This window comes from Mercenaria mercenaria, chromosome 13 (assembly GCF_021730395.1).
Source record: "Mercenaria mercenaria strain notata chromosome 13, MADL_Memer_1, whole genome shotgun sequence".
Lineage (NCBI taxonomy): Eukaryota > Metazoa > Mollusca > Bivalvia > Venerida > Veneridae > Mercenaria > Mercenaria mercenaria.
In genome coordinates, this window is record NC_069373.1 from 37,351,728 (window position 1) to 37,379,612 (window position 27,885).

The window sequence follows — 27,885 nt, forward strand, 5'->3', positions numbered from 1 at the left end:
TAAGTACATTTCTGTTTATTAAAAAACATTTTGTAACAGCAAACAACAATTATAAGATATTATATATTAGTATGCAAAAGAAGGACACAGTTACATCAATTAATTAAACAAATAATATATCGACAAAGGCCTGACAAATGAAAATAACGAATACAAGCAGACAAGGTACAAATAGGATTCCAAAATGCAAATCAAGTATTATGTAATTATAGTGACTGACCGGTCAAATAATGTGCATTCTGCTATAAATGTGTCTTTGCAGGAATGCTTGTTGTTGATTTGGGTTTTCGGTGGACTAACACAGTGCAAACTATATAGCGCCAAACAGGTGACGAACTATCTTGGTTTAACATCTCATTTACATCAAAATAAAAACAGACATGGAATAAAAAAAATTACCTGTTGGAATCGCAGAATTATGACAATACCAAGTTTTCAAACACTATTACATATAGTAGCATTTTACGATCATATTGTTCCAATTAGTTTCCTCTGCAAGTTGTCCCAAAACTATAACAGCTCATCGGGTGAATGTTAATCCAATTTTTTATCAACAGATTGATTTCTTTAAGATTTTATATGCTTTCACCGATTTATAAAATTATAATTTAGAATATGTTAAAATTAAAAATGTAGTTTAAATTGTAAAGTTATGTGATTGTCGAAAACATTACAAAACGTACCACTTCATGTGTAACAACTGATGCACCAAGATTATTGTCTTGTGGCAATGATAAAGTAATGGCGATAAGCAAACAATGGTTAAATAGTCTCTGAATATTTTGCTAAGACAAATCATTTAACCTGGGTTTTACGATAAATAAATACACGTGTAATATCAATTACATAACGCGGAAAAGACTATTAAACGAACGATATTAAATAGATTATTTACAAAGTTTTACAGCAACTTTTGAAGTCAATTTCTTGATATAGTTTCACACTTATCAACATTAACACACTTTATAAGAATTTCAAATCTTAACCTATGCTAGCCTGACATTTATTGAAAAGTTGAAAGATGAAAATTATCGACTAAAGAGTAAGGAAATAAATTTAAATTCTTGAGTAAATATTGCTTATAGATCTGTGTACATCGAGTTAGGTTGAAGTCATTTATGCTAAGCCCAGTAGCACTACTTAATGATTGAAATTATGCATCTGTATATATACACTGATACTGACTTCATTTGTTCTTACTGCTAGGCCTTGAAACTTGATTTTCTGGATTTTGAAGACTTCACAGATCCTGCAGTGGAGTTTCGTGAAGACTTTGTCGACATTGTGGACCCTGATCTAACTGACCCTCCAAAAACACTTGGCGTACGTGCACTCAAGAACTCATACTCAGGGCTATGGTAAGCTGGAAGGGGCAATGGCATGTATGTTACATCCTTCACGCTTCCGGAAATGCTGTATGGAGGTGGGCTGTAACCTGGGTGAGCCATGTATGGTGGTGGTCTGATACCTATATCATCAGGTACAGCATACATATTCCTGTGGAAGGATAAAGCCTTTCCCGTCAAACTCCTTGAGGACACCGAGGAGGAATATGTTGACACTGACGGACGTTTAGATTTATGCGATGATTTCTTTGAACAAGAATCGTTTGGCTTTAAGTAGACATTCTTTGCAGCTTCATGTCCGAGAGATTTCTTCTTCGGGAGATTTATGTGACACTTTCGTCTACAGAAAAAGACCACAAGCGCCAAGATGATCAGCAAAATGGCACAAAAAATAGGAAGCACTGAAAAAAAAAACAATAAATTTATCATACTATTATCATTAAGCTTGAGCTGCTGGAAATGATGAAAAACATTTAAGTCTAACAACCCTTTTAGATAATGAAATATCTTTTATTTCGGTGATGGGAAACGTATAAATATCAATGAAATAAAACTGAGCAGCGTTTTTCTACTGAAATGTACATTTTTCAATTATGGTTATTTTAAACAGGTCAGCAAGTATTTCTGTCTGTTTTAAATCAGTATGCAGACCTTTCTATTTTGTCTGTTCTCAAGACTTTATTAACCAGTGGTGCTTTTGCCACCGACCATACCAAGGCGGTGCCCAACTTTACATATATGCGTTGCTGTGCTGTTTTCTTCTGAAATTTGGCTATTCCTATTAGTTCCTTGTCTTTGACGATCTACTTTGAAACCATTTTAAAGTTAGACCAGTGTTTTAGGATCGGATTTTTTCTATTTTTAGCACTGGCAGTAATGTTTTAGATAAATTTTAAACTAAGATTTTTTAAAATTTTTCTATATACATATAGGGAAAAATGACCATCCTCTCCTGCGGCAATACTTTTGAACAAATCTTTACTAATGTAAGCAGTTTTGGTAGATAGCCAAACATCGAACATTTGTGTGAAATAATTTAAATAATTACACACAAATATTCTCGGATGACTCTTTACCAAGCTTATTAAAATTATTCTGATTAACAAAAACCGTGCCCGACAAAGATAATAAAAATATAAACATCCTCAAACAATATCTTCTCCTAAACTGTTGATTCAACTTTAAAATAATTTCGCAGAGGTGTTCCTTGCTTGACCCTCTCTCAAGATTGCTTAATTTATTCCGATAAATATGCAAACACGGCCGCAAGGATGCGTACTGAATTTTGCTTGGAAACATAAAACATTGTCATAAAGAAATATCAAAACAATTTTACAGGCATGTTCGTTGGGTGACCCTCTACCACGATTAAAAATCATATCGATCTGTCACATAACATGCCTACACGTTTCACTATAATTTTAAAGACTTTACTATATGGAGAAAATTCATCGTACCCTTTGGCACCAGTTTTTGACGAATCGGAATAGTATTTGAAGTTTCAATTTCCGTTTCTGTGGCAGTCAGAGCTCTGCATGGAATAGATTTTTTTTAAAAAAAAATGGAAGAGAACCACTGAAGAATATTCCTGTTAAGTTTGTTTGAAGTTAGCCGAGTGGTTGTTTAGGACGGACATACGGACAGAGAGTGAGTGATCACAATACCTCACCATACGTTCTGCTCATGTGAGCTAACAACAAAGGAGACTGTTCATAGACAATTAATAACATTAAAACCAATAATATATCATTTTCCAAATAGATAATTAATATAAACTTTTAAATGCACTTTAAATAACTTACAAATGATACGAAGTTTGTCGTTTTTCTCTCCTGTGAATCTTTCCCTCAGACCTATAGGAAGGTCTTCAACGGAAGTATCTGAAACGGAGAAACAAAAGTATTTAAAATTTAAACAAAATTTAGCGGTTGTTCTGAAAAAAGTGAACCTAACTTTTTATCTATTAATATGCGCCAAAGTGCGCTTATAGTTCAGATTTTCCGTGAATTATTAATAAACAAAATCTATTCAGATCCTTTGGAAGTGCATTGAATGTAACCAAGCAAAATAATAGCAGACTCGGTTCGATTGAGTCTGTTTATGGCAACACATTCACGCCCCTAGCAACGGCTTAAGCGGAATTCCATTATACTAAAATTTAATTAATGAATTCTATGATCACAAACGACCAGAAAATATAACAACACAGGGTTTAAGCAAAGTGAGACTCTTAACAGTTGCCACACAGCATTTGAAGATAAATAAATAGACCATTGGAAGCATAGAATGCAACACAGCAAAGATATATCAAACTCACGTGTCTGTTCATGAGAGCTAATGAAATTTGTAACACCTCCCTCCCCCACTCCCCTTAGCACCACCTTTATCGGAATTCTATTATACTAAACCATGATTCCAAAGGACAAAAATATAACAGCAACGATTTCAAATACGGGAATACTTATTACAGCCACCACACGGCACTTACAGACTATTACTTAACAGTAAATGAAATCTATAGGAACCGTTGGAAGCATAGAGCACAACTAGGCAACATTATTAAGTCCAGTCTTTTAAAGCGTTAAGAGATCGCCAAACGTAATTTCAAGTTGTACTATTTGCATATGCATTATATTGAGGAATTGTAAAATATATGATAAACACACTTAAGCTTTAAACACTTCGCATCACCATGTTATTGCGTAAGTCCACAAAAAAAGTTTCCAAACGAAGACAGATATAAGATGCTAAAGGAATTGCACTTATTACGTACTATCACTGGTAACAGACACAAGGAAGTGGCATGATGCCGTGTTATCGTCATAGTCCCGTATGTCGCAAGATATTCTGTGCTCTCCAACAGGAAAGATTTCCCCGTTCTTCTGGCTGGAACATGATGTACCGGCTATCCCTACGTTGTCCGCTGAGTTTGGTTGCAGCCATTCGACCACCTCCTTTTCGAAAACAAATACATCCTCCGGACAAGAAAAGACAACAGGTGGGTATATATCTGAAATTGATCAGATTATTTATGGTGAAAATCAGTACCTTTTCTGCTTGGCTAGTTCTGCAGATCCTTCTTATAACAGAACTTAATGTATCTGTGATTTATTCATATAAAACTAGAAAAAAGATATTTTCATTAATAACACAAAACAAAACAATCAATTAAAGTAACACAGGCCTGAAAATGATGTTTTCAACAATTAATCAAAGGCCTGAATCGCCTGAGTTGGCTAATGATTGATGTACTGACAGTATAGTCTACCAGTTTCAGTTTGTTTTTAGTTTTTTTTTCTTAAAATTTCATAACACAGCTCGATATTTACCCAAAATATTATATCCGGATACGATTACACTTTTCTCCAGTTTGAACAATATATTTTACAAATTGTGATGATACGAAGACATTTAGCAGCAATTGGCAGTATCTGACATTGAAGTTTACGGTTAAATTACCTCTTATTTAAATCTTTCATAAAAAAGTTGTTTCGTTTCGTGAAAGCGGCCAAGCATAGACGATCTACTTTCGATTGCAAAAACTACAAGAAAATACAATTTAATGTTTCGCCGATTTGTTTATTTCTCGAAAAATAAGAATTAAAATCATTTTTAATATCAGTAGTAACTAAACAAACCAGTAAGAGCTTCTTCTTCCGATAATTTATCCGTTTACTGACTGCAAAATTCAACCCACGCAAAGTTTATAGAAATCATACGATGCGTGTTTACGTTCAATGTGGGAGAATTAAGGCTGATCGGCTATGTTACCTAACGCATCCAGACGATTCAGATTTTGTTTTTAAAAAAGCATTGTGTGCGTTTCTGTAAGTTTATATACGTTTTTATACGCTTAGAAATTATTAGACATGCGTATTTGCATTATTTCTATACGTAATTTACGCTAATACGCATCTTATCTGGAGCCCTGTGGAACTATTTTTTGTCTTTCGCTGGATGTTACCCAAGCTTTGTAAGCCTGCGCAATTCTTAAAATGCACATTTATGCTTAATGAGTTACATTCGAGTATTGCACAATTACAAGTCATAAATATGACAGATTACATCGTATATTGGTCATAGCAAAGGGAATTGACACAACTTAACTTCATTCATGCAGTGAACTGTTTGAAGTTTGAGAAATCTAATGGAACTACATCCCTTCACTGTGTTATTTGGTCCATTTAGAGAATCGTTGGATAGCAAGGACTCGTCAAAAGGCTTTCAGCCTTTAGCCGACTCAAAAATTAAAGACTCTACAATGTATGTAAATCAGCGTCGCGAATATGAAACACAAAAGAAAGACAAAGAAAACTGAAAACCCACCCCTAACAACGACCTTGAACGAACACGTAGCAACGTTGCCATGATAATCAGCCGCATATGCTTTTACTGTTGTCGCATGTTCAAGTGGATTGTGGCAGTTACAGTGATGTGCAAAGGGCGGTCTATAGTTCACCTGTAAATATTATTATATTGAAAATTATTTCCATCAATAACAATTATGTACGTTATCAATTAGAGCAAGGAAAACTAGTAGTTCGAATAATGGAGAGAATGTTAAATAATGAAACAATATTCCTTACGACAACTAGGTCACACTCTTTTCATTCGAAGTGTACACATTATGTAGCAACGGTGCTTTACAAAAATGTTGAAATTATATGCAAATGCAAGAGCGTGTATAAGTTACACCCAATGATTTACCTGAAGTCTTCTACCAAAAGAGTCATATGCCACGACACTAGTTTTTCTGTCTTCTAGGAGTGTCATGTTGCTGTAGTAGGATGTATTCAAATGAACAGTTTGTACTGGACAAGTAATCTGAGGTTTTTCTTCTTCTGCAATTGATGTTCAGCTTAATTGTATATCAAATTAGCTTTTTTTCTATTTATGCATAGCCAAGTGCATTGCTAATAAGACTAAAGTAATGTATTATGCACATAACTTTCACGATTGTATGGACTTATTTGTATGGCAATATGATTTAAGCTTTGAACTGTAGGAATAACCAATACAATAAGACACAATCCAACCCAATATAAAGGTGAGCTTATTTGTGAATATTACATAATACCTGGGCATGTGAGACAGCACTGATCAGGCTTGGATACCGGTTGCCTACCACCAGCACACTTTGGCATAGCACAGAACTTGGATAAGCAAACCATCTCTCCAGATACGTTGCATGTGCATGTCTAAAATACATTGACAACCTTTGACAACAGAGTTGTATCTGCTCAAGCATATGTTATCAATTTTTAACAGCAATGTCAGTTCAACGCACTTTAGACAACAATATGAAAGCATCACAAGTACAGATGTTCAATACAACGATTATTTTTCATGAAAACACGTAAACGTCTTAAATATTGAATCCTTGGCCTCACAAGAACTTGTAGCATTAAGAGAAATCACCACAAGAACAAAAGATAAATGTATTTTGATAGCATGAAATGAAAGTAGATACACAAATAAAACGTAATATCTTTTTTCAACAGAGTGAAACCAGCACAAGTACACCTGTCCAACACAATAAAAACATTGACAACAAGCTGAAATCAATACCAGTAACATAATAATTGAGCCGTGCCATGGGAAAACCAACATAGTGGGTTTGCGACCAGCATGGATCCAGACCAGCCTGCGCATCCGCGCAGTCTGGTCAGGATCCATGCTGTTCGCTAACAGTTTCTCTAATTGCAATAGGCTTTGACAGCGAACAGCATGGATCCTGACCAGACTGCGCGGATGCGCAGGCTGGTCTGGATCCATGCTGGTCGCAAACCCACTATGTTGGTTTTCACATGGCGCGGCTCATATAAAACGTAATAAAGGCCTTAAGAACAAAGTGAAATCAGCTAAAGTAAACAAAACTACAAAAGATATGCAAAAGAATTCACATGATTCATGTTTTGGTAATAAAGTGAAATCGGCAAAGACATAGGTGTAAGGCACAATGAAACAAGTGAAATCAGCAAAAAACGTCTCTCTCATGATAATGACAGCTGTCATTATCATACGAAACCATTACAGGTATAAGTATCAAATCATAGAATGCAGAAAACAGTAGAGCAATACGAAATGAGAAACAAATAGATCCAGTCATACATACTGTTACAGAATCTGTTATGAAACTTACAGTGCAAGGCTCTGGACTATATGTTTCATTGACCATATACTGTTTTCCTTTGTACTGGCAATATATTGTCTTAGGTGGACGGCACACCGTGCCACAACCCTCCTTGCAACATACGTTATCACCATTACAATCGCTATCTCTTGTACATCTTACATCACATGTACTTTGGAAAGTTTCTGGTACTGGGCACGTACTTGGGTGAATATCTGAAATCCACGTGCTATTATTATCATTATGGACTAGAAGACATGAAATATACCAGTAATAAAACTTGTTTTACATTATTTACAATGTTGTATTTTTCCGTAAATGATCTCGCTTTATCTCAATTTTAGTTTAGGATGGTCTCTCTAATGATCCAGAGAATCAGAAAGACTATTTTAGAATGTGCGAAAATATCCTGATCGTTTGAGGAAAGCCTAAGCAGATGAATTGGATATACTTAAATTAGTATAAAATTACTGTTTACATTTATTTTCACACTGCTTCCCAACATAGTCAGGTGTACATCTACAAAACTGATCGTTTCCATTCCGATAGCATAGTCCGTCGTTGAAGCATTCCAGTGTACATTTGGCTGGAACAAATAACAGATTTATGTTTCAAACAGAAATGTTGAATTGCTTCTTTTCATGCAAGGCACGTTTAAACCTGTCTTAGCAATAGATTGGAAACGACTCCATAAGCACTAGAATACCACTTCAAATAGTATTCAGAAATATCTAACAACAACCTTATGTATATTTCATGTATGGTCCTTGAAATAAAATGGACTGAACTAAGCACTTTCTAGTAACATGACCTCAAAGAATTCAATTAAAAAGTCTAAAAAAAATTAGAAACAGTATCATTATACTGTATGTTTATAATAAGTACAATTACAATGGAATTCACGAACCCACAACACCAGAAATATTATCGACGCTTGTTCCATGTCTGAGACAATTTTTTATTAGAAACTGCTTGTAGTTAACGATGTTTTTTTATTATAAGAATTTGATGTCATATATCCCTTTACCTTTGGCAACAGTAACATTGAACTGACAAGTGGCGTAGTTCCCATCAAAGTCCCAAATATCATAAGCTACTCTATGGCTGCCTACAGGGAACACGGTACCACGCTTCCTTCCGGTCACTGATACTTTCACCACTTTCACATTGTCATAATATTCAGGTTCTCTCCATGTGGCGACCTCATTCTCAGTCACAAAGATGTTCTCAGGGCAGTGCAATATCAATGGTTTCACTTGATCTAAAATGCATAATTTATCATTTTACTGATATCCAATTTCAGCTCTTAATCTGTTACAAATCTCAAACAGTTTTAGTTTCAGATATCATCATTGTTATGAAAGGTATACATCCGAGATTATTAGAATAAAATAACATTTTACTTTTTAATCAGTCAGCTAACTTACAAACAAAAGATAGATCTGTATTTTTTGAAATATTCGAAGCAAACTTTTAGAAGGAATCTGGCTACGCTCAAGTAGCAGTGACACTAAATGTTCCAGGAAACTTAATAACTAAACTATATCCACTTTAGATATTTCTTTACGGAAATGTTTGTGATAATCTAGGCGTTCAAGTGTTAATTAAATTCTAATATCTAAAAGATCGTAGGTGTCAAACAAGGTCTTATCAATTAAAAAATATAAGGGCTCTTACCGAGGACAAAAACTCTGAAAGAACACGTGGCAATATTGCCATATTGATCTTTTGCAGAAGCTTCCGTTAATGTTTCATTTGAGGCAGAATTCTCGCAGTAACAGTGACGCACAAAGTTTGGCCGGTAGGTCACCTGTAAGAAATAGATATGTGCCTACCAATTTTATATCATATAGAATCTATATTGTAAAAAGTCCCGCGAACGTTACCAAGTTACATGCATGGAAAATTGGTCGAAGGGCCAAATTTGGTGCAATCAGATGGTCATTTGGTGGAGACATTTCATGGTGTTCTTACAACCTCTGCAGGTATAGGGAGACGTATTATCGTATGGGTTTACATTATGATAATTACATATCTTCTAATCTAGACCACCATATGCATTGATTTTGTCTGTGCTCTCCATAATGCATTAATATAATGCAAGTACTGGTTTAAAACCTAGGAAAATGATGCATTACAAAATGCCTAAAATCTATGTTAATTAAAGTTAAATAAATAGATTTTACACAAAAAAAAGCAAGGAATCGGCTTGAGAAGCTTTCAACTTTAGTTCTGTTTACCTTCAACTTGTTTCCTTCACCATCAAATGCTTTTATTGATGCTGTGTTATCACCTAACACTACAGAGTCTCCAGCGGCTGACGTATTCAAGTATAAGCCATAATAAGGACAATTATGTATCCTTGGTGGCATTCCTGGAAATATACATTTGTTCTTATTCTGCTTACAATAATTTATGCTTTATTTAGTTCTTTGTATGTTTTCATTGTTTTCTTGTGCCATTCCCTATGCATTTTATGCTACAAGTTGTGAATCTGTGAATTACTGGCAAGCATTTACGACTGTAGGAATGTATTTGAAACTTGAAGTTATTAGTTCCAGACCAAGATCCTCCAACATGTTATACTACAGCATAACGTGTCAAAGAATAATCCAAATGATTTATTTATTTCTCCATTTTATATTAAATAAATTTGAAATGTAGTTTGGCCAAAACATCTTTTACTACTAGTTTTCTATTTGCAAAATTTAAACGTCATGGTGAACTACAAACAAGGTACTTAATCATGATTTACATCGCATTAGTATAAATACCATAATCAGAAATACAAACTTATCTCATCTAATCTCAGAAAGTTAGATTACTGTGAAATAATAATTCATCAGGAACTAATGCTCATGTATTTTGTGATTGCATTAATCCAGGTTTCAAATTTAGATAAATTTATCTTATCTTCAGAATTCGAAATACACAAATCCATATATATTTCTCGTGAAATAACTGTTTTGATCAAATATAAGAATAATTTATCGCTTGCTTCGACAAACTAACTTAAACTGCAAAATAGAAACTCGAGACGATACAACACTAACAACAACCAAGTGATATCTCCTCTGACATTCCCACAAAATTTACATTTATACTCCTGGACCTTTGATATAGAGATACCTGTGCGGTGCCGACAATGGTTTGTTCTATTCTTAAATCTTTTTGATACACTACCTTCTGCTACAAAGATGTTAAAACGACAAGATGCTGTATTGTCGTCATAATCAGTCACATCATATGTAACAGTGTGCTTGCCAACCGGGAAGACTTGCCCGTTCTCCATGTCTACACTCCTTCGCAAAATGCCAACATTATCCGTGTACACTGGTTCCTTCCATGTAACATGTTCACCTTCAGTTACATTTATATCTCCTGGACAAAAGGAGAATTGTGGCAGGAAGGCATCTGAAATAAATACAAGTGAATGTGTTTATATATATATACACACAACCGATAAACGATACAAAGGTCCATACAATTTTTAAAAAGGAAGAAATCTATGAAGTTCTAGACTCACCTTTAACAATAACATTGAAGGAGCACCTGACAATACTACCATAGTCATCAGTTGCCGAAGCTTGAACTGTGAACTCTTTGTTAAGAGAATCCGAGCATTTACAGTGATTAACAGTCGTGGGCTGATATAGTACCTGAAGCATAAACGTATTTGAGTTGAGCATACTAATACTTCTTTCAGATGTTAGTCCATTTTCTTTCAAAGACGGCTTTATGTAATGAATATACATCCATTTCTCAGTTACTCTAAGCGTTGAGTGATTAGTGTCGAGTTATTTTTAAAAATGATACGTGCAAATGAGATTAACATAAGAAAATGATCTCAAATATTTTGAAATTTTATGGCGAATGATAATATGTAAAATACACTGATAACATTTTTAACTGTTCTGTCAGACATGTCACATAAAGCATGAAAATCTTAGAACTTCACAGTAATATGAAGCGTTTTTTAATTACAAGAGGTATAAACATTTTTCTTATTTTGCTATCTTCATGATCCGTTTTAAGGAAGCTATCCATTGTAAAAGTTCTCCCTTTGACCCCAAAAATGTTAGTTCTCATCGTATTACTGACAATAAACTAGTGTTTTATAGAGGACTCCCTTAAACTGACGTTTGAAGAATTGCGAAAATGCTTTTCATGATTTACGTGATATTCTTTGTTGACTACACATCAGTCACATAAAAATAAATATTCTATATGTTCAAGTGACACCCAGGTGTCATTTTTCCTGTGTGAATCTTACGTACCCCTATGCTAAATATAAAAATGAATAAATATCACATTTTAATAACGAGAGTACCTGAATCTTGTTGTCCTCAGAGTCATATGCGTGTATTCCAGTAGTTAATTCTTTGAGTACAGCATAGTCAGTATAGTATGAGGTGTTCAAGTGTAACGCGGCTTTAGGACAATTGTCAATTCTTGGAGGATCTGAAACCATTTTCAGATCACAGTGGTTACACGTAGAAGAACTCAGGATTTAATTTTTACATATTCTATTCAGAGAATACACAGGTTTAATACATTCTCGAGTGAGGCATTTGTTCTAATTGACAAAATAAAAGTGTTTGTTGATGTTGATTTTTTTTAAATATGATTCATGACATAATTTAGCTATTGAGTATCATCTGAATACGAAATATCCGAATAAACGCACAAACAAGTAACGTCTAAGATCAAATTGAATTTTAACAAATCGAGACTGAATTTGTCAGAATGATGATTTTTTTTTCGGGCGCTGTCTTTGAAGTATTCCTACCTCTAGTGACAACAACATTGAAGTTACAGGACGCTGTGTTGCCATCATGGTCCCACACTTGGTATGTCATTGTATGAACTCCTACAGGGAATATCTCGCCACTTCGCCTGTCAGGAACCGATACTCTTGATACACCTACATTATCATCTGATGTGGGTTGCTTCCACTGCACTACTTCTCCATCGGAGACGTTCACGTCTTTTGGACAGAAAGTAAATCGGGGCGGAAACGTATCTGTTATTTATAATTGATACAGTGATATGAATAAATATTTACCACATATGATATCTAAGAATTAAAAAACATTCATGCAAGTATTACTGTTGAGAAAAATCTATTATAAAGGCTTCAGCATGGTTTAATAACAATGTCTTTGATAAAATGAACAGCAAACGACAGCTAGTGGGGGCACAACCACGCCTTTTCATATGTCGGCAGTACTGTTCTTTCTTTACAGGAAGCGGACTCGTGAGTGGTTCAAATAAGCTTGAATCTTTCATCACAATCGAGCATAAAATAAACTGAACCATATTAAATGCCTATCAAATTATATCAATAGTACATCAGTTGAACTACCGTTATTCCATCTTCCTATTTACAATACAGCGTGTAGGACAAAATATCAAACTGCAAAACTGCTCATAAGTGTATTTCTCATCAGTCTGTTGACAAACTCCCGATGGCTGGTCCACATTTTACTCTGTTAGTGGTTGAATTCAATCCTCCTTCAATCTAGATGTGTGGTTCAAGTACTAAGCAGCTTTGTTCTGTCGATTTATTTTGTGAATATGATTTACTGCAACTTTCACAGAGATTATGTAAGGAAGTCTAACTGGTTCCAATCCTTCTATAAAATAGGTCTGTATTTAACCTTTGCTCTTTATATTACATTTTGCGTTCAAACAGTTTTTCGCAGGATCATTGCACAGACGTAGTTAGTTGAATTATCAGTAGGTGTTTGTTTTTCTTCTTTGTTGAAGTTCTTCTAAAGATCAATCTCACGTCCAACTGTCAGATGAAATTCGTCATGTATGAAAATGCTTTTGTAAGGATTTCATCGATTTCCGTCTTCAGTTTTGTTTCTGTCTTTCCAAGCTGTAAGTGTCAGGATGTCAGGATGTCGACTTGTACATAAAATGCACCCACTTGTATTGGCTTCTAGACTACATGGTTAACTGACATGTATGACAAGGCTCCTGCCCTACTGGTACTTGCAGTTGTCTTATCTTACCCAACCTGTGCAAGGGTTCTTGTAACGGTAACAGAACAAGGCTCGTCGTCGTTAATTCGACTAGATATGCATTTACCATTGGTATCCACGGCTGTTGTTTTACATCTATCTTTTTTTCTTTTCCAGAAAACGAAAATGCACTAATTATCTTATAAATAAGCTACCTGCTGAGTTCCTGTACAATAGCATTGGGGTTTCGGTACTGCTGTTGCACACATCATGTCTCTTTTGTCTCAGTCATACTGTTGACATGCAGTTCAAATCTCAGCTTCTCAATCCTACTGTTGCTGATAGCCCAAGAACTTGCTTACCGGTCTTGCTGTTTGAACTATCCTACATAGCCAATTTCGCCTAGTATATTATGGCGACAGTGGGGGATAAATCTTGTTGTTCTTTCAAAGATTCTAATGTTGCTGAAGCCTGAAACCTATTGTATTTTAAGCCAACTGTACAGATGACAGTTGATCAGAAATGGTATTGTTGAAAGCAAGCTAAAAAGTTGTCAATAAAAAATCTCTATTAAGAATAATTTACACGATAAATACTTAAGTCCAGAATCAATTTTGGATTTTATTTTTGTACGAACAAATTTAATAGGAACTATGTCAATGCTACAAACTATTTTGCCATTCTCATACTACCTGCGTTAACCTGACAGAAGTGTACGTTACAAGTACATAATTATTCAGGACAAACATTTCAGTTTTGGTGCTTCTGACTGAAATTCTTACATTTTTTGAAAGGCTCGTTAAATCCCTTTGTAGCTGATCTGAACAAAATGTGAAAATTTAAGTTTTCAACATAAACCTAAGAGATTGTGTCATTTCCTTCGTCCTCTTTTCAATCAATCAGCCAATGTTTCATAAAATTTGTACTTATTTTTCTTAGGTTAAAGGATGTAGCTTAATTATTACATCTACTCAAGATCAGAGGTCTGCTTCTTAATGCTTTAACTTATTCTAGTGTCATTTGTCATTAGATAAAATGACATTAATTTCCTTCAATGGAGTCAAAGTTATTTTAAAAAATATGAAAAATAAAGAACAAAAAGTGGGGGTTGGTGATTTTATAGTTTTGTCAGATAGACTTGTGGATCTGTCTCTCTTTATCATATGCAGTGTATCAAAGTATGTTAAATTCACTTCGGTTGATTAAATGTTTTTGTTTTAAATGTTAGAAAGTTAATATAAGGTACTTAAAGGGAGATAACAAAAACGATTTTAGTTTAGTTTATTTTGAAAAGTCAAGACTCATTTAGACATAACAAAGAAATGCAACATAAATAGCAAAAAATACTAATACAAAAAAAAAGATTGACAATAAGATGATTCTATTTAATCGGGAATTAGACATAAATTAATAAATATATTTTACTGTACTAATTACGAAAACATTCAAGATAGAGTTATTGTTAGTAACTTATTAAATCGCTGTATCATATAACAGAATTCCGTTAAAAATGTGGAATATAAAGACAAAAAGAGATTATTAAAGAAGATCTCGAGATGCCGTTCATGTACTCTTTACGAACATGTACCTCTTGTAGCCATCTATCACTGTGTCGAGTAAAATTGATTTGACAAAGTAAATGTTGTGGGACAGATCAACGGGCCGGTGATTCTAATTACTCCCTGCCACAAACTTTGGTGGGGTGGGACGGGGGAGGGGTAAAATGAAATATGAAGACTAACCTTTAACCGTGACGTTGAACGAGCAGGTAGCTATACCACCATGACTGTCCTCAGCATAAGCTTGTACAGTTGTCTGTGAGTTCAGAGAAGCCGAGCAATGACAGTGGTGAACCTTTCCTGGCCGATAATTCACCTGAAATATTTCAATTGAGAGAAACGCTAATGATATTTAAATCACTGCATAGTATTTAGACTTGTAGTTTTCGGATTTTGATGTACGATTTCAGTGTATTTTTTATTTCTAGATATATTTTATAGCGGCAGGTACGGTGTTGTGTCACTTATTTTTCTGGAAAGAAGTAATTGATATCTATGCAGATCAAGTCACCTTGTATCCAGACACTTTAAGTAAAACAACATATCATTTTAACAGACATTTACCTCCAGTTTAACGCCTTTGGAGTCATAAGCTTTGATATCCGTGGTCTTGTTGTCTAGCAATGCCTCGTCACTGGTAGATGAGACACGCACATGTACAACACTTGTCGGGCAGTTGCTTATCTTCGGCGGGTCAGGCTTGTCTAAAAACGGATAAAAAGGATTAAAAGTGTTATAATAAAGCGGCTTTTAGAAATGAGTAAGAGAAATTTGTTGAGCATGTTAAAACAATCATGAAGACAGCATAGAACAAAAATGTCCCGAAATATACGAAAGCTTTTTCTTTCAACAAATGTTCCAGAATTGTTGTACAGTTGTAGGCAAAGACAGACAGACAGACATTGGACCTACCGAAAATCATTAGACACGTTAACCGAATTAGTTTTACTGCGATACCCGTTTGCAAAAGTAAAACATTCAAAAAGCATACTTTTCAAAGAATTTTTTTTGCCTTATATATTTCTTCCTTCACCTAAATAGGAAAAAAATCAAGTTAAAACGAGAATGCAATACCTTTTAGGCTGTGTTAGAACATTTATTAAGTGTACTTTGAAAAAGAGGAATGGAAAGAACTCATTTTGTGTTATTTAAAATATTAAGTCTTGTTAACCAGGACAATATATACCTGGGCAAGACGGGCAACACTCTCCTTGTATCACTGTCGGCTCGCCATAGACGCATTGTGGTACTGCACAGCTAACAGAATAGCATAACATGTCACCAGTTGCAGTGCAAGTGCAGTTCTGTAAGAAATAATATTGCATGAAAGTATCACATGTAAAGAATGCTTACATGTATATATTAATAAATAAACGAATTTATTCATACACTACCATTGCAATCGTATATAGAGCAATATTATCATTGTTCTGTATCACTATGGTAACAGTAACGGCCTAATCACGAAACTGTTGAAACTGCGTCTTTACCTACTCTTTATTCACTATTTTGTGATATCATAAATTTATTTTGAGACATCCTTTGTTTAGTTTATGGTATCATTAAAGGTAGTGTATGATATCTTAAAATGGTTTAAAGATATTACAAAACGGAATACTTGATATCTCTACATATGAATATTTTGTCCATGTCCTTGATTCGACTGAATGATATCCTAAATTCATTTTTTATATCTGAAAAAAAAATCACTTTATGATATCAATAAATCATTTGAAGATATTTCAAAATATGTGCGTTTTTATGATATCCTTACTTCGATTTATGAATATCAATCTATCGTATACAATACAAATTGTACGATTTTTACTTACTTAATGATATCATTAAATCAGTTTTATGATATCTGAAAATAACCTTTATATTTAGAAATCAGTAATCCAGTTAAAACGATATATATTCGATACAAATGATATCCGTCCAATAATGACAAGATATTGGTTTGCTGGCATGATCTAGACAACGAGTCTCAAATGATCCAAGTCGCCACGTTCCTTCGACATGCAAAAGTACATTGTATTTTGTTGAAAATTTCTGCTAACAGTCTAACACTAATAACTACAATTGTATACAACCATGTTGCTTAAGGTTATTACATATATTCATACATTAAGGTTTATCTGAAACATGGTTATACAAACTATACTGCATACCGTGCATGGTTCGGGGCTGTATGTGTCATTAATTGCATAGGTCTTCCCTTCGTATTGACAGGACTCTGGTTTCTTTTTGCGACATACAGACTTACAACCCTCCTTACAACACACTTCGTCATCTTTACAATCTGTGTTCCTCGTGCATTCACATCTGCACATGTCATCTGACTCATCAGGTAGTGGGCACGTGTCAGGATTTGTATCTTTAACCACATGAAAGAAAGCAAAGCTTATTTTGCCTGGTGACGGAATGTATTTTATGTTTACAGATTTTGTAGGTAAATAGTAAAGACCTTTGAATCTGGCAAAAATTTGACGTATATTTTTTAAAAGTGACTTTGGTTCAAACATATTGACATACTAAAACATATTTTTGAAGAGTAAGCCGCCGAAGGACGACAAACAAACACGTGCTATTGCTTTTCGTCGAACTTTTTCAAATGCGAAAAAAGGACGACACTAAAACACCTCGCAGAACGACAGTACCTTAATAATGTAAAAAAAGCGGTAAAAATAAGATATTGTTGAATAGTTGCTTCTTTTTTAGTACGGAGATAAATCTCAAACCCTTTCCGACTACTTACAGTACTGTTCACACTGGGTTCCAATATACCCGGGCCGACACCTACAGAATTCATTGCCACCGTCTATGTAGCACCGTCCTCCATTGTAACACTTCAGTGTGCAGTTTGCTGGATAGAAATAAACTAAAATCATTCTCTATTCTTTCTCAAACGCTAACACTTGTTTAATTGGTATTCTGATCGCAACATAAAACATATAAGGAAGTAAAGCGTAGTTCAAATCCAACTGTTATGTCTCATCAAACCAAAACTTTATATTCAACCATTGAGAACCTATATAACCGGCTTAATAATTTATACAGATAAGCTGTATTTTGTATTACATGCAGTTTGCACCTATACATTTAAAATGCTATTTTCATACGAATTTAATGTTGTGTATAAAATACGAAACAAGTAAAGTCCTACATTTCTGACATCTGTTGCCATAGTAACCAGGCAAACAGTTGCAATGCGGCTTTCCGTCCTTGACCACACATTCACCGCCATTTTTACAGCGACATACAGCTGAAATGAAAAAAAAATGTTTTTGAACAATCATGACTTTACTCGACATAATCTAACGCACCACAAAGATCTTTGCTATAATTCCCGTAATTATCAAGACTTTAGTTATTCTCATTTAACAAGATGCCAGACGTATTGGAAGAAGAAAATTTCTCGTAGAAAGAGAAGCTTACGTTTCTCGCAATTATGTCCTCGAAATCCGCGTGGACACTGACAGTAGTATTGTCTTCCCCACCAAGTATAGCTCAACACTCCGCCATTTTCACACTGTAGATTTCCTGTGTTGTTGCCTGCAAATAAACACCATTTGCGGGTTAATTATTTTTCAGCATGTGTATCATTTCACTTTGGCATAAATCTTAATAATTCCGCTAGGTGTCAACGAAAATTACGTTTTTAAGATGTGTATATCTACTTCAACAGTATTAAAGTTGCATTGGTCCAAAAACTCTGCATCATTACACATGCATATCGGGCTGATATCGGGCCGATAATGAAAACATCAACAGAAAGTAGAACCAATATTAAATATTGATATAGGTTTGCCGATATTTGTGGGATATATCACTGTCTGCTGGAAATTTTCCATGGCAATAGAACAAAACAGGAAGGAATTAGCAGACAAATAGTAGTTTATCCTATCCTCATTACATTATATCACTTCTTATATTGTGGTAAAGTCTGCCAACACAATAGCTATACTATCCCCTATATGATATGAATGTTGTTGGTTTCAGTCCATGCGCTATAACACCAACCAACTTACTACATTTTCCCCAAACATCTCTTTCGTAGCCATCGCAGCAACTTTTATAACACTTGTAAAGCGTACAGGACCGATTGGAGAAACACAGACTGAAAGGTAAAATATATCATTATGTGGTATGATGAGACACGGTGTGTACACAGTCTGAAATCCACTAACAAACATATCAGAAGACAGAGCGTCAGGAACATACATTGTGTACTATCTTATGAAATGTATATCGTAAAAGGAAAAGCTGTTTCAGTCTAAATTTGTGGTCGTACAATAACAAGTCTATTTCATGTGTAAACCCCGATTAAACACAAGAGTTGCGCAGTCTGAGAACAGAAAACAAATACATCTGATTATTTAAACAGAATTTATAAAAACTTTTACAATCAGTCTAAAGAATAGCATGTTTAAACTTTTTAAAAACTTTTTTAAAGCTTACCTACAACCTCCGTGAGATCCACCGTGATGACCGCCATGATTTCCGCCACCGCCGTGGCTTACATCATCCTCACTACTTTCATCAGAACTTTCATCGCCATACCTTTCATAATTTTCATGGTCTTCAAAATCGCTACAGCACTTAATTGTATAACATGTTGCATTGGTGGATTCCAGTGAAGAGCAAACATGTGTCCTGTTGTTTACATGGGGGCAGTTCCTAGGCTCTTCTTCACTCCATCCTCTAAAAGAATAAGTAGATAAGCCTCTAAGTGAAAAGATGCACGAAAATAGAATACCAATCGCCTCAGATTTAGATTTGTTGGATTATATTGGTACACATGTTTACTACACTGTCATGTTGTGTTTCCTAGCAGCTACATTCATTTTAAAACAATAATTTATCGATCTTATCAAACAGGGAAAAAGATCTTGAATTAAGTATATCTGCATCATAATTAAAGAGACAATTTCCTTGACACTATATATGTGTGTCCAACAAGCCTATCTTCAGTACGTTATCTCATATTAAATGCGTTTCAATGGGTCTTAAGGTCCTAGACCGAAAAAAATAGTACACTGTGTGACTGAGGTATATATTTTACAGTAGCATTTTTCTTCAAAATTCTACCATTGTTTTGTTTTTACCTATTTAAATTACTAGTAGTATGTGTATAGGTATAATTCCTTGATGATATTTTTGATTGTTGTTAAAAACTTAGACCTACTTAACAAAATGTCTTCAATTTAAATAGAGATACTCGTTTTATTGTTTTAATAATTTACAAATTAGTTTATGTACCACTTGGCTGATGAATATAAAGTTGCACTACGATCATGCAATGAAGACAAAACATCCAGTGGACACTATATGTCACTATTACCCTGTCATTGAAGGCATGGAGTGGTTGTGCTCCAAATTAGTTTATAGAATTTATAGGTCCGTGCAGAAATTTTGTTCGGCCTGTACTTTTGAAATGCATCAAACGATTTTGGAATAACTTTTCACGAATGACCTAGCATAATCTAACGACATGTCCCGTGCAAAATACAGCCCCCTGTCTCCAGGGAAAATGTCATAATTGGACTTCAAAGGTGTTAAATTCATACCAAGTTAACGTATGAACATGTCAATAGCTCACGGCGAGGGCATCTGTGTCCATTGGGCTCATTTCTAATGCCGTTATGTGTTGAGATTTAATTGTGCCTGTGCAGCGGCAACTGATTAATATGCAGTTAACATAGACTTATATAAAAATGTTAAGAATATTACTGCGACACTGAATAGCACGAAAATCAAATTAAACATTTACGAGATAATTGTCGTAAAATGAAACTGAAATGTTTTAAAACATATAATTATTCAACCTGTTATTACTTGAAATAAATATATAAATCGCTCGCATCTGTCGGCTTGGATTTCGGCCTCAGTTGGCACACGTTTCTTGTTCCCAACTGACATTTTCATTTTGACCTTGATAAAGTAAACATTTGGTTGAACATGAAAACGCAGTATATAACGTGAATATGAACCGCTAGTTTTGTTACGTAAAACGAGCCTTATTGTTACATCTTTTGATTTCACAATATTTTGTTTAGGAACGCATACATGTGATTCCATGCAAATTAGTATAGGACCGCTAAATCGATGATATGGCTCTTTTAGTTAAGAACTTCCGCAACAGATCTTGTTTTGCAGGTCTGTAGTTTTCTAATCCACCATTGTACTTTCATAAATAGAGGATATTACATTAGTGTCTTTTCATATTCAATTTATTAAACATTTTAAATAAAATAATAAAATGCGAGGCTCTGTCGAGCACTTTATTAATTTTATTCAACGAGTTTAATAAATTGAAGGTGGAAAGAAACAAATGTAATATTCTTTTTATCATATGTCATTTTTTCCTACTGAAACATTAAAATGCCGTCTTCCTTTACCTATAATCCTATAATAGACCAAATAAATTCGTCCAACGTCTCGGCTTACAGTTAAAACGACGTAAATGTCAAAGCTGTATTACACTAAGTGTACATGAAAATATAATAGGTTTAATATTTAAACACATTTTGCTTTTCTTAGCTCCCAGGCTAAAAAGATACAACACTGTCGGTGGAAAGATATAACCCTGATCAGACCCTGTATCAGTTATGACAATATTTTAATTCTTACAGCCTACAACCATTTTTATCCCTACATCTTATGATATCACAAATGTGTCATATAGCGTAAATGATTGTGATTTCGGCAGTTTCAAATCGCATGTACATGTATGGCTCTCATATATATTGACCAACTCGGTAACCTAGTGGTAAAGTGCCCGCTTCGAGTGCGGAAGGCCGTGGTTCGATCCCTGGCCGCGTTATACCAAAGACGTAAAAATGTACTATTAGCTTCCTCGCTTGGCTCTCAGCATTAAGAGGATGGTCATCCCACTGTCAGTATAATGTGACTGGGTGGGGTATCATTTTACGTGTCTACGGCGTGATATTCCAGAGGCAGCTCTATAAAGTCGGGCATTGTGCTCACTGCAACAAGTAGACACCGTCGTTTATATGACTGATGATATATAATGCAATTTTCTACAAGAACTGTGTGACACACGTATAATGTAGGACTATAATTGCAAACCGGTTGTAAACGGTCGCCCGTTTTTACAATACTTTTTTATCAGCAATCTTTAGTATTTTTTGTGCATGGTTTGTCTGTAGTTCCACACGTTTGACAAACCGTAATAGTGGTGAAACGTTACTTATACGGATAACGTAGCAAAAAACCCGGATCCGGCATCCGAAAATGAAAATAAATTTATGAAATAATGGCAACCCGTGAGTAAATTTATTAAAACGGCAACTTTTCAGTCTTTCTAAAGATGAAATATGATATTAAAAAGTTTATCACGTTTATAATAATAAAGAATTCCAGATAATGTCTAACAGTCACGTTGAAATTTGCGGACTGATCTCTTAAATCATGGGTAAATATCTCAAAAAGAAGGGAATGGACCTATACATTTTGTATTACAATATAATAGGTCATTATGTGTATTTACCACTGTGAGAAGTTTCATTAAAATCTTCATTGAAAAAAAATATATTCGCAAAAATGCGAGTTATCAAACTTTTGATTTTTCGTTAGACTCCAATAACGAAAACCTGTGTTATGTCCATATGTTTCAAATGAGGCTAGCAAAAAAATCAAGGCAATGGCCCTATGTTTTATTTTTCTAGATTTCCAAATTAAATTCTGAAGTTTTGACGAATCAGTCTTCCTTGAAGAAAAGTTTGTACCGGAACGTGGATATCTACCTTAATCTATTGACTGCATGATTTATTATTGATATTGTTTCAGATATGCATGTATTATTGTAAGTTATGACAATATCAATGGAAATCAATCTGCCCACACAGTGCAAATACAGACGTAATAAAATTTTAAGCAGGTTATTATGACTCACGTGCAGTATATAGTTCCGGGAACACACGTGATCTTATTGTGGGTTATATTTCAGTACTATACTGTCTGAGCTAGGTTTTTTGCGAACTTCTTTCTAATTGCGCAAAAAAAGGAACAAATTCATACACATTGGCCAAAAAAAAGTTTTATTGTGTGTAAAATTTCAAAGAAATACTTCTTTTAACAAGTTCACTAAAACTAAATACATTAACAAGGTTTTCTATGCTTACGAAAAATAGCTAAAATGGGTTTTAATAATATAAATAATGATAATGCTATTCGTTTATTCGTCTTATGCTTGGACAAACATTTAATGTTTTGTAAGAATGTAATAAGAAATCAATCTATAAACTTTGAGTGTCGGCCAAAATGATTGAAACTGACAAAAGAACGTATATACGTAAACAAAATGAATTTTTATGTATATACGCAAACAAAATGAATTTTTATGATATATCAACTTAAAGGAATATATATAATTGCGCAATATATTCTTATTAAACAACTAAAGGATCATCCAAAAAAAAACAACTAAGTCTGTCGATATCCTCAAACACGCTTACAACACTGTCCGTAACCATTTTGTTGCTGAAGTAGGCTACGCAATCTTCAGATTTGTATATGTCATCGGTGAATTGAAAGACATGTCTGCTTCGTTTCAAAACCGGGCCTAATGTTCACTCTCAGCTGAGTTTGATAATGGAACTGTATTTGTCATTTACATGTATATCTAAATTGCATATTTAAGATAAAATGTTAAGTGGCCAATCAGTGTTTATGATAAATCTCACTTGGACCTAAATCTTTAAGTTCCAGTAAAATTAACTTTCAAAATTGCAATCTCAAACTCAGGTAAGACCAAAAAAAAAATGTTTTGTGAATGCGGGGCCTGATATTTGTAAAATTTTAATAAAAGAAGCCGTGCTAACCGATGACATGCAGACAGATATAGACTGAAAACAATTTTTCCACATGCGGAAATAACTTGCTACAGTTCTTTAAAGAAGAAAGCTAGAAAATAAATGAGTATCATTTCAAAACCCTTTCATCTATTATGTTACTTAATTTAAGTGTATTTAACAGTACATTCTGATTAAAAAATACACTAAAATCCGTTTCTATTTTGAGAAACCATGTAATTAAATGACTTGTCATTATATAATGAGCTGTCATGATTTCCAAAGATGGTAATCATCGCGTATGATATAAACACGTCAGCTCGCATTAAAATATCAAACTATACAAAAACGTGAAAAAACTAGATGTTTTTCTTCCAATTCTGACAATAAATTTACCGCCCATTGGTCTATCCTGTATATAAAAGAAACCAACTGTTTTCGAGTAGGAAGAAACTCATTGGGTATCAATTCAAAACAGTTAATGTTACATCTTTCTATGAAAGCTTATAATTATGATATTTAATTCCATTTTAATGCGAACAAAACTGATGAGCGTAATTCTGACTTTTCTGTAATCTTTTTCATAAGATTATAGTTCAGTAGAAACAGATACAATATGGCAACCTGTTTCTATTTTACCGGCTATGAGTTTGACTAATTTTCAGCCCAGATAACAAGAACAGGTAGATAGGTAGGAAAATTACATACGTTTCAAGTTTCAAGTTAATTTATTAAATCCATTAGTCTGATAAGCCCATAAGCACAACAGTCCAATACATGTATGACGATAGACTGGCATCAGTCGTTAGAGTCATTAAATGTAAAGCATCTGGCCATAAAACCAATCCTGCCTGATACCACTTTCTGAAAATTTTTACAATATCTCTTGCCTCTGTCTCTAACTTGAGATGATGTTTTTCTTAAAAAATATCAGTGTCACTCAGTATGAAGAAATTAATATATTACAGACTATTTGATCTCAACAGACTTTGTAAGTCTAGTATGACGAATGTATGCTTGGACACACATCAACCGATGTTATTATTATTATTATTATTATTATTATTATTATTAAATCAACTGTAGTGAAAATGCATCATGTATTTGTGGTGTTTTATCTTCTGTGTCTTTGTGTCGCTAAGTCAAGCAATTCTTTATCTGATGGAAGCATCTTCACCTCTTTTAAACTCCAGTCTTGCTACGTTATAACAAAATAATAACGATGTTGTCACTGTTAACCACGGTCGTAAATCGGTCCTTTGAAAAGTCAAAACTTGCGATTTGTTTATATTCATCCAAAATAATATTAATTTGATCAAAATTCAATACAAGTCATTGTCCAGGATTTTTTTTAAAGAAAAAGATATACCAGCTGGTAGTTTTCTTGATTATATCAAATTCTGCAAATAAAACTATCTATATTATATATAAAGCGGTATGTATAGAAGTTCATGATAATTTCGTCACTGTGAATAGAAGCAACATATTTATAAAAGTTATTCAAAGATTTTGCAGGTGTTGATGTCCGACCTTTTAAATACACTATATACAATTGTATTGTTATTTATTATTAATGATATTTATAGTTTCTTTTCTTATACAAATTTATTCATATCATGCCTAATGTCGAATCAATATCAACAAGCAAATTCGTGAATTGGTTCCCCCCGAAAGGTCTGTGTGAGAACGGCAAAAAAATATATCAGAAAAAGTTATGAATGTTACAAAAAAGCAAATAATTTCATTAGTCAAAATCAAATTAACAGAAAACGAATGTTTTTTTGTTTTTGTTTTTTTTTGTGTGTGTGTGTGTGGGAGGGGGGGGGGGGGGGGTGGAGGGAGGGGGAGGGTACAAAACTTTACATGTTGATTATAAATGTTGATCGAAAATTAAAAATGAGGGAAAAAAATTGGAGTGTGGGGGGCGCGGGTTGGGAGGGGAGAGGAGGGGTGATCAAGGCAAGGTGCGACCAGTGTGGTTCACAACTTCACATGTTTATAGTTACTGTTCATGGAAAAGATGAAAAATTTAATTGAATTTCTTCCAATGTTGGTTTGTTATGTACAAATCCGTGGATTTATAAACAATTTAAAGGGCATAACTGTATAGAAAATTGACCAATAAAAAAAGAAATGACGGGCATCATCAAAGTATGTTGGTTCATATTTATTTCAAGTTTCATGAAATTCTACAAACTTGTTACTGAAAAACAGCTGCAGACGTGTATTTTTCATTAATTCAAGGGTAATAACTCTAAGGGAAATTGACCAATCAAAAAAAAAACTTGAAGGGCGTCATTGCAGTATGTTGGCTCATTTTATTTCAAGTTTGATGAAATTTCTACCTGCTAGTTACTGAAAATGGTGCGGTAGCTTTTGTGCATTTTTCATTAAGTCAAGGGCAATAACTCTAAGGGAAATTGACCAATCAAAAAACAAAACTTGAAGGGCATCATCGCAGTATCTTGGTTCATGTCTATTTCAAGTTTGATGAAATTCTACCTGCTATTTACTGAGAAATGGCTGCGGACGGACATTTTTCATTAAATCAAGAGCAATAACTCTAAGGGAAATTGACCAATCGAAAAAAAAACTTGAAGGGCATCATCGCAGTATGTTGGTTCATGTTTATTTCAAGTTTCATGAAATTCTACCAAGTAGTTACTGAGAAATTGCTGTGGACGGACGGAAGGACTGACGGACTGACAACGCCATTTCAACCCCCCTCCCATCCCGATTTCATCGGCGGGGGATAATAAGCTACCAACGTGACTGAAGTCTTATCATACACCTCAATATGGAATATTTTCAGAAAAAAAAAGTTTATTCATGAGTTAATACTACACAATATTTCGATCAAGTCAAATAGCAGGCATGCAAAAATAATATAAAAATGTTAAATGTCCGCCTACTTCTGTTTTGCTGTCACGTATGCAATAGTGTGCGCATTCTTGCTTCATTTTAAGAAATGACACCATCTTTCAGCGCACCGATTTGTAAGCAGTCTTGGGTTCAAATCTAGCTAGGCACAACCAGAGTTAAACAAAACATTGCTGGTTATAGAAACGTAAAAGTCATTATCATATTTTTTTATATCAGATTATTTCACTTTTTGTTCTTTATTTATAACTGATTCAAAATGGTATGGTTATTATGTGGCTTTCGATTCCAAGTCAAATACTTGCAGCAGTCGCAATTAAAACCTTTACATTAAGGAAACATTTACCTTAGCCAGCTCCAAAATCCCCCATAAACTGGTGGCAAACATGTTGCTAAGGCAACAAGCACTATAATTCCAAACACCGACGACATTCTCTTTTTCTACATTTTCGAAATCAGAAAATCTTCCGTCTGGAGACTAGACCACTGCCGGTTGTTTACAAGTTACGTTTACCTAAATAAAGCGCAGACGGGTCGTTTACTAAAATTATTCACCCGTAATATAGGATATGTAAGTAACGTCGGTCTTTGTTAAAGTTGTTGATATTTAATCCTTAATTAATGGTGGAGGAGAAAAAACATTTGAAAGCAAGATTTAAGTTATTTTAAACACAGGTGATAGTAGGTAAAACGTTTAAAGCCATTTTAGGTCAAAAGGTTAGCTTAACTTCTGCCAAAATGTATTTTACTTGCATCTTACAGATGTCATTTGCCGCGACCGTTCTCAAGTGTTATTGAAAAGGATGAAGTTAAGACTAACGTATATACTATATATATAATATAGGTGATATGTCACCTACACTTTAACTGCTGCAGTACGGGAGATCGTGTGCCAGTCCAAAGGGTTAGGAATGTTTAAGGTTTCACTGTACATCTTCTCCAAGTTGACCGCACGGTCACGTGTCGTCACGATGCAGTAAAGTCTATATTGATAAATTTAAAGCGCTTAAACTAAGAATTATAATAACCAATTAAGAAAACAATTACACTATTGTCTGTTGTTATTATAAAGCGATTGAAATACGTGTTATATACATGATAGAATTATTTAAGTCATTTTAATTCTTCCTGTTTCTAAATATAGTTGTGTATTATTGCTCCTTAAAAACAATTAAGTTTATA

General features: G+C 34.2%; 1 protein-coding gene across 1 annotated transcript; it reads right to left on the reverse strand.

Annotated features, from left to right (window-relative positions):
- Positions 1–27,229, reverse strand: LOC123528779 (uncharacterized). Its single transcript, XM_045308776.2, has 25 exons — positions 27,050–27,229; positions 19,469–19,711; positions 19,039–19,127; positions 18,446–18,562; positions 18,174–18,272; positions 17,766–17,873; positions 17,179–17,384; positions 16,194–16,311; positions 15,572–15,711; positions 15,191–15,323; positions 12,269–12,502; positions 11,810–11,940; positions 11,006–11,138; positions 10,663–10,893; positions 9,720–9,853; positions 9,157–9,289; positions 8,507–8,740; positions 7,958–8,065; positions 7,489–7,694; positions 6,424–6,544; positions 6,054–6,187; positions 5,673–5,805; positions 4,120–4,356; positions 3,149–3,226; positions 1–1,747 (listed from the first exon to the last, which is right to left on the reverse strand). Exons 1-25 carry the CDS (start codon positions 27,133–27,135, stop codon positions 1,203–1,205), a joined length of 4,131 nt encoding a protein of 1,376 aa, XP_045164711.2. The 5' UTR covers positions 27,136–27,229; the 3' UTR covers positions 1–1,202.
- Positions 27,230–27,885: the final 656 nt, after the last annotated feature.